This window comes from Equus caballus, chromosome 3, assembly GCF_041296265.1.
Source record: "Equus caballus isolate H_3958 breed thoroughbred chromosome 3, TB-T2T, whole genome shotgun sequence".
Lineage (NCBI taxonomy): Eukaryota > Metazoa > Chordata > Mammalia > Perissodactyla > Equidae > Equus > Equus caballus.
Window position 1 is genome coordinate 72,432,867 of NC_091686.1, and position 8,127 is coordinate 72,440,993.

General features: G+C 41.0%; 1 protein-coding gene across 7 annotated transcripts in view; it reads right to left on the minus strand.

The window, feature by feature from the left end:
• The window catches only part of YTHDC1 (YTH N6-methyladenosine RNA binding protein C1), a 35,712-nt gene extending 32,218 nt beyond the window's left edge, over positions 1-3,494 (minus strand). For 3 of the 7 annotated variants that reach the window (XM_014738671.3, XM_014738670.3, XM_005608739.4), the window contains exon 1: positions 3,058-3,489. In XM_014738671.3, coding sequence (XP_014594157.3) covers positions 3,058-3,085 — 28 coding nt within the window. In that variant the 5' untranslated portion in view covers positions 3,086-3,489. Of the gene's footprint in view, positions 1-3,057 lie in introns of all 7 variants that reach the window. The other 4 variants (XM_070262393.1, XM_070262392.1, XM_070262391.1 and 1 more) reach the window with 2 other exon arrangements.
• Positions 3,495-8,127: the final 4,633 nt, after the last annotated feature.

Consider the following 8,127-nt stretch of genomic DNA (forward strand, 5'->3'; position numbering starts at 1 on the left):
AAGTGTAGAGAGCTGGATTTCCCATCCCATTCAAATTTCTTGTCTTCCAAAAAGCATATAATTGAAGTGTAAGGACAGCATTTTTAATTTTTTTAATACTACTTCTATTATGAGTAAAACAAATACATTTGAATATCAATACATACTCCACGCTTAGAGAGTCCTAACTAAAGTGGACCAAAAAAAGTCAATCTTATCCCAAGGACTTACTATAGTGAGGGCTACAGTATGTATATACGTATGTGTGTGTAGACATTTACATGTACTTGCCTGCATGTGTGCGTGTGTGTGTACACATATAATGTAAACTGAGAAACTCTCAGCTTTGCATATCAATAGTAAATGTCACATAACTAGTCAGTTATTAATGAAGTCCAAGCTTGGGCTAATGATTTACAACCTTGCAAATCATTTATTCAAGACACTGAGACACAATTACTGTACACAAGAAACCTGACAAACAAGACAGACATACTCCGGGGCCTTCACGGAGCTTTCAGTCTGGTAATGTTGCAAACATGCTACTTCTGAAAGTGGTAACTCATTATCCACATTTTGGATTTATTAAACCTTTATAACTGTTCTTCAAAGACAACTTTCTAAGAGCTTAAGAAATAAAACTTATACAAGGTGTTTATAATTAAAAAAAGATGCATATGTCTGCATATAGAAAAAAAGTATTTAACATCAGTTAACACCACCAACATTCCAAAGTCTTTCAAATCCACTTTTTAGACAAATAACCACCACAGGAATCAGCAAGCTGGCAACTTGCCCAGTTATATAGGCTTCAGCTTCCAGGTATGGGTATTACAGAAGCATTATAGAAGTTAATGCTTGTTTATTACACAGCTAATGTGCAAAGTCCAATAATCTAAAAACTCTATGACCGAAAGTGTTTTAACTGTTCTGTGATGAATAGGAAATTCCTGCCATTTAAACTTGTTTCTGATCGAGATCTTACACCATTTATGGAATCATTTAAAAAGGTACCTGAAGTTTGTGACACGTCTAAGATTCCTAGAGGGCTTATCTTTGCAATTTCCTAACGTTTCATACAAGATAACTGATGACAATAAGTACTTAGCTTCCCACTTTTCCTTGTTCAAATATGAGAAGAGTCAAGTATTGCTATTAATTCTGGCTATTATTCTAGCTGTGTGACTCAAGCTTCCTTATTTGCTAAGTGGGTTATTCTAGAAATCTTGCCATTCTAAAATTAAATAAGCAATTCCAGTAGGTTTGTATTTGCTAGCCTTCCCAGTAAACTAAGAGACAATCTTTGATCTAAACCATAAAGACAAACACTTATATCAGAAGTTTTAAAACAGACAACTTCAATTATGGAAATTAAGTTTTTCAAAAAGTACACAAATCGAGGCCTTTCAAAAGCTGGACAACTTATCCTAAGTATTGCTAATAGGTGGCATTACTACTTCTCAATGATAGTAATAAACTTTATGTATTTGAACTGCATTTTCATCACTAAATCCATTTCTATAACAAAATTTTTAAAACATCTACTTTTCTGCCTCAATGTACATTATTGTGTCTACCCTACTACTGAGTTAAAACTATGTTCATCTTAACAGACAACGAATTCTCGAGGAGTGCTGAATTTTACTCATTTTATATTTGGGGCATCTCACACACTACAACCATCACCTACTCCTATACACAGAGCTCAGAGATTACATTCTGACACAATCAAATGTTGACTGAATTCTTATTGACTAAAATTATCTACCTTAATAACATTATTACTAATCAAAAACAGCTTCTTTTATTCACTAACACCATGCAATCCTATGCTCATATTCCTTTCAGATTTCTCAAAAAAAAAGGACAGAGGGTACTTTTTAGGATGCATTTAAGGAAGGAAAATTAAACTACTATAACCTTATCATTGAACTGCTTTAAAATAGGAGCAATATCTTAAACATATTCCCACACACTCCACTTCCCAAGCTCATCCCTATCCTAGAGCAGTTTATTGAAGCATGAAAGCATCTTCTTTCCTTTTAGGAGAAAAATTGAACAGAAGATCACAGGCTTAATGCAACTTGACTCTAGAGCTCATTTAACAAATTCCCACCCCAAATTAATTAGCCACACAGAAAAGTAGATCTGTGAAATAAAGGGCAGCAGCTGTGCCATATTTTTATTAACTATACCCTTTCCAAAACTATCATGGTAATCTTAAACTTGGAAAAGACCTTAAGGCACTATCTAAGCCAGACCACTCTGCAGACAAGTATTGATCCAGGATCTACAGTAACATCTCTATGCCCGGGAGGTCGGTATTTCAAAAGACATGACATTCCATTCTGGCAACATCAGTTCTTCCTATATTTCACTGTAATTTTATCCCTCCAACTCTCTAAAAATTACACCCATTTGTTCCTAGATGTATTCTTTGGGAACTATGTACAATGTGTTTTTATCAAAATAGTGACCAGGATTTTTTTTTGCCAGGCCTAATTCGTATAATTCTCTTTTCAAACATGTTTTCCAAACTAAGTATTTGAGGAACCAAACGGGCAATTCCTGTCACTTTGCCTATTTTACAGGAACAGCCAGAAGATACCAGTAGATATTTCTCAAGATTAATAGTCCACCTATACCACTTCTTAGTATGCTCACTTACCAGACTACCAGTTTTGATCGTGGCATTCAGAGTTTTCGACATTTCACCTAGCAGAAAACGTTGTTCTGAAAATACGCATTACATCCGCATAATCTTACCAGCAAATAAACCTAAAGGCCTGCAACTCAGAACAGGCCTTGTCTCAGCCGCGCCCAGGGCAGCTAAACGGAAAGTGAAGAGGAGAACTAGGATCAAAGAAAAACCCTAGGCGAGATAAATGTTAGGTCACAGGGAGATCGAGGACATAAAGGCAGGCCTGGTCTCTTCCACCGAGCTCAAGCTGTCGGTGGGGGGAGCAGGCGCCGCGCGGAGCACGCTAACCCCCCAACCCCCACCCCGCAACGACGACCGCGGTTCCATCGACCCACTCCCGAGCCCCGCCTCCGCCCGTCACCTTTCTCCGCACTAACCTTTCTCCTCCCGGCTGTCGGCCGCCATTGCTCCCCTCCTGTTTCCACTGCTGCCGCCGCCGCCGCCGCCGCCGCTTCGACGCGACTCGCGCCGGCGCCGCAGCCGCGGCAGCAGTAGTTCGAGGGCGTCCGTCAGTCCGTCCGCCGGGCTGCGCGCTTCGCTCCTAGGCCTCGACCAGTCACCCTTCTCGACTCACCCTTTTCCTCCCTGCTTCTTCCCCTTCTCCCTTTTCCCCTTCCCTCCAACCTCCGGCGGCCTAGGCTCAGCCTTCCCGTTGGGGCTTGGGGACCGGAGGGGGAAAGGGGAGGGAAGGGAAACAGATGGCGACGGCGGGCGGCGCTAAAATGGAGCCCGCTTCCTGCGTGAAACAATCCCGCTCCCGAAATGCCCTGCGCTGTTTACGCTTCGTTCCTCCCTGGGAACGTCACAGTGCGGAGAGGGGCGGGGAAGCGGGACGAGCAAGGGAACGTGACGTAACGTCAGCACGTCGCCCCGCCCCCCGCAGCCCGGAAGTCAGTGGATAGAGTCTCGTTTCCAGAGATTGTGTGGCCGGAGTTGTTTACGGGGAGATGCTGCGCTGTGTGCAAGCCAGGTGGCGCAGTTTTCTCACTTGAAGCCCCTATTGGCGGACTTAACCTGGGGCGGAGGTGCTTCGTGTCTCTCTGCGGAACTCGTGATTCACTTCTGGAAATCGGAGACATTTAGGACGAGTCGGGGCTGGTCACTTTGCAGTCACTACTTTCTATTCGGGGTACCAGATGTACTTTCTTAGTTGGTGATGTCCTAGGCTTACCCAAAGGCAGCGCAGGATGCAGCTAGCTCGCCCGCTTTCTATTCCGGGTACCAGATGTACTTTCTTAGTTGGTGTGCCGGCTTACCTAAAGGCAGCGCAGCATGCAATTAGCTCACCCTCACAAAGCCTGGTAGTTTTGTTTTTAATTGGGGAAAGGAATTATATTGTATTCTAATGTAGGTTTATAATTCACATGATAGAAAATTTGATTTAAACATTTGTAGAGGCCCTCGATACGCAGTTGATTAAACAGAGTCTTGAGAAATCGAAACTACTGAAGTGGCCAAAAATTACTTTAATAATATGGTAAAATCTGCAAGGAAACTTGCGTAGAGTTTATTGTCCAAAGGAATAAAAATGTAATTTTGCTTCAGTACTTTATAATTGAGTTAACACAGGAAAGAAAATCTGAAGGGAAAAAAGGTAACGTTCTTACATAAAAACAAACTAATGGCACGTTCAGAGGAAGACTGTCTAGAGTTTCTTGGTGCTTGATGACGTTGGTAACAAATTGAGACCCAACTAAAGGCAGTGAGAAGATTTTAAGCAGCGGAAAAGCAAAAAAAGAGATGTTTGGAGCCGTTTGGAGGACTTGCAGGGAAAAGAGAGAAGGAAAAACAAGTAAATTTAAAACCAAGCTACCAGATGCTTAGTAATCAAGGTTGAACAGGATAGTATTTCTGTCTTTAAGGAATTTTTAATATAGGGAAGAGACAACAGGAAATTGTTGCTGAATAAATGAAAAGCAATAAGAAAAGTATATATATATACATATATATATATATATACACACACACACACACACACACACACACACAGAGACAGAGACAGAGGTTTATGAGGAAGCCATTTGGTTTAAAACTAATTTGGCCTGACCTTGTTTATCCAGATAAGGCCTGTCTTGACCTGTCAAGCATGCATTGTACATCTGCTTTAAACGTTTACAAAGCAAAGAATGATGCCTTTAAAGATAGGGATGTATACCTCCCCCTATATCAGCATTTCTTTATAGATCAGCATTTCTTTCCAGAAACTAGGGTGAAACTGACCTACTGTGTACATCTTGTGACCTGCTGTGTTCATCTTGTTACCGCTTACCTGCTATGGTAGCAAAATAGCTTGTTATTGTAGTAAAATAGATATTCCTGTCTTATTTGATTATGTTCCTTGTTCCAAGATGGTATTTAACCATTCTGTACACGTTGCATTTTTGGAGTACTTCCTTCCTTGTTAAAGGCATGCTCCTGGGCTATATAGTCCTCAGACTGGGTCATATAATAAACTCACCCCAATTTGTTTTGTAGGTTGATTATGGATTATTTGTGTTGATGTCATTTAAGAATAATAGTTAAAATTATGTGTTCTTACTGTGTGTGCCAGGTATTGTTCTGAGCACTTGACCAACGTGATCTGATTGTATCTTTCAAAAATCTGATTAGAGTGGCCGGCTCCGTGGCCGAGTGGTTAAGTTCATGCACTCCACTGTGGCGGCCCAGGGTTCGGATCCTGGGCGTGGACATGGCACCGCTCGTCAGGCCACGCTGAGGCAGCGTCCCACATCCCACAACTAAAAGGACATGCAACTAAGATATACAACTGTGTACAGGGGCGGGTTGGGGGAGATAAAGCAGAAAAAAAAAAATCTGATTAGATTACTAGCTCTATTTTACATAAAGGGAAAGTGAAGTAATATGAAATTAAAGTGCCCGAAGTCACAAGTAGCAGTAAATTACATGGCTCAAATCCAGGCAATGTGGCTCCAGTCCCCACCCCATTGATAACACTGCTTCATGTAGAGTAAACTCAGGATGTTACTGGAATCCTTAGGGGCATGTCACTCAGACTGATGGAGGGGTACAGTAAGGGGGTTCCCTTTCTGAAAAAGGGAAAATAAAACCTAGTTGAGAACTAAAAAACTATTAGCCTAGGTGAAAGGGAAAAAGGGCAAGGGTAATCGGTCAAAGGATAGTATTCATGTAAAAAAAGGTCCTAGGTGGCAAAGCTGCCCATGGTTCAATTTGAGTCAATATTCAATGATTAGGTAAGAAGAGGCTGTATCAAGTAAAGCATTGTACTGTAATGTTCTACTCACTTATTTATTCAGTCAACTAGTATTTATTAAATTCCTCTTCGGTCCTGAATATTGTTACTGGCCAGAGTTAAAATATATATATGGTATAGGATCTGGTTTCTCTCTTCAAGGAGTTGGAGTCTATCTTCTAGTTAAGGAGACAAGATGTAAGTAAACAAATGATGATGAATTTAATGAAATTCATGATGAATGCTATGAAAGAAATGAGAGGCTACTATGGCGAGGCAGAGGGACATTTTACTTAGAAAAACCAGTAAAGGCCTCTCTGAGGAGGTGAAATTGAGACTGATATCTATAAAAGGTGGAGGTAAGAGTTCTCCAGGCAGAGAACGTCACATACAAATGTTGTGAGGGAGAAAGAGGCCTTGATGTGGTCAAGGATCTAAGGAGAATGCCAATGAGCTGGACCCCAGACAATGAGAGGGCAAGTGACTGAGACAATGTTTGAGGGGCAGGCCACATCTTAGGAGTCAGGGCCTAATCAGGACCCGGACTAATACAATAGCAATACAAGATTTGCAGAGAGACAAAATTTCAAGGTTGAGCCCGCTGGAGAGTAGGAATGGAAAATATCTTGGGCTTTCCATGCATCTCCACCTGTAAAATGTAAAACCAAGCCCACAAAAGTTCACGGTGATCAGCAGCTCTCAGAGGAAGACAACAAAATAGAGTCTCTGAAACATATTTTTCATAATATTCAATATTAAATCAGGCCAGAACCAGATCATATAGTACAGGTTGCACACTGGTGCCTGCTGACCCTTTAAGACTTTCTTTGAACCAGCACCATGTTTGTGTGCTTTTATTGAATTTAATGCCTTTAATGAGGGCATGCAATTTCCAGTGAGACTTGGCCTCCACCAGCCCTCTCAGTTGCTTTACCTTTGGCCAGTATTACTGATTGAAGTGTATATCTATCAAGTGTGTGGATTCAAAGAAAAAAAAATGGTAATTGGATTCTGTTGTCCTAGGAAGGTTACGTAGAGTGAGGTGTAAAGGAGACTCAGCCCAGAATCTTAGAGAATATCAATATAGGGATAGCAAATATATAATATGAACTTAGAACATTTTGTCATACCAGAAAGCAGAAATCAAAGAATGCTAGGGTCCCCTCAAAATGACTTATTAGAGTTGCTAACTAAAGTGGCTCCCACTGACCAAATATGGACATTTTGAGCACTGTAAAGATAAAACTGCATTGGACTGAAACATATAAAATATATTTAAATCCATAAATTCATAACAGTCCAAAATAACTCATCAGTCCCCTTTGGATGATGCTAGGGAACCAGTTCATTATTCTGAAAACTGATAAACAAAGAGAAATCACTGTTCATCTTGTCTTTCCAATTAGAACTGTATCTAAGGGTTACCAAGCAAGCAGTTGAAGGGAAATTTATCTTTATAGAAGTATTCCAGCTAATACATAGCCAGTGGGAAACAATGATAGAACTAGGACATTACCATTTTACAACCTTTAATGAAATGAACAGAGCAGGCCCAGTGGCATAGTGGTTAAATTTGTGTGCTCCACTTCAGCGGCCCAGGGTTCACAGGTTTGGATCCCCAGCGCGGACCTACACACTGCTCATCAAGCCATGCTTTGGCCGAGTCCCATATACAAAATAGAGGAATATTGGCAACAGATGTTAGTTCAGGGCCAATCTTCCTCACCAAAAGAAAAAAAAAGAAAGAAAAGAAATGAACAGATCAAGGCAATGATTATTAATGGCTGCTACTTAACGTAACAAAAAGACAATCAGCTGTTATGTTCCTCCCAATGGAAGGACATAACACTATCTATGAAGTAGTCTTGCCAAAAAATTAAACCTAGATCTCATAGACTTTTGTCAGTAGTTCTCAACAGGGGTGATTCTGCCCCCGGGGACATTTGGCAATGTTGGGAGAAATTTGTGGTTGCCACAACAGAGAGAAAGCTACTAGTACGTAGTGGATGGAGGCCAGGGGTGCTGTTAAACATCCTATAAGGCAGAGGAAAGCCTCCCCATCCCCAATACAAAGAACTATCTGACCCGCATGTCAATAGCGCTCATGCTGAGAAATCATGCTCTGAGGCACAGGCAAAGCACAGATGAATATGTCAAGTAATCCCACACAAATACCATTAGCAAAATCCAGACAATAGGGAACACTATAGGATAAACAAGTAGGTGTCTTCAAAAA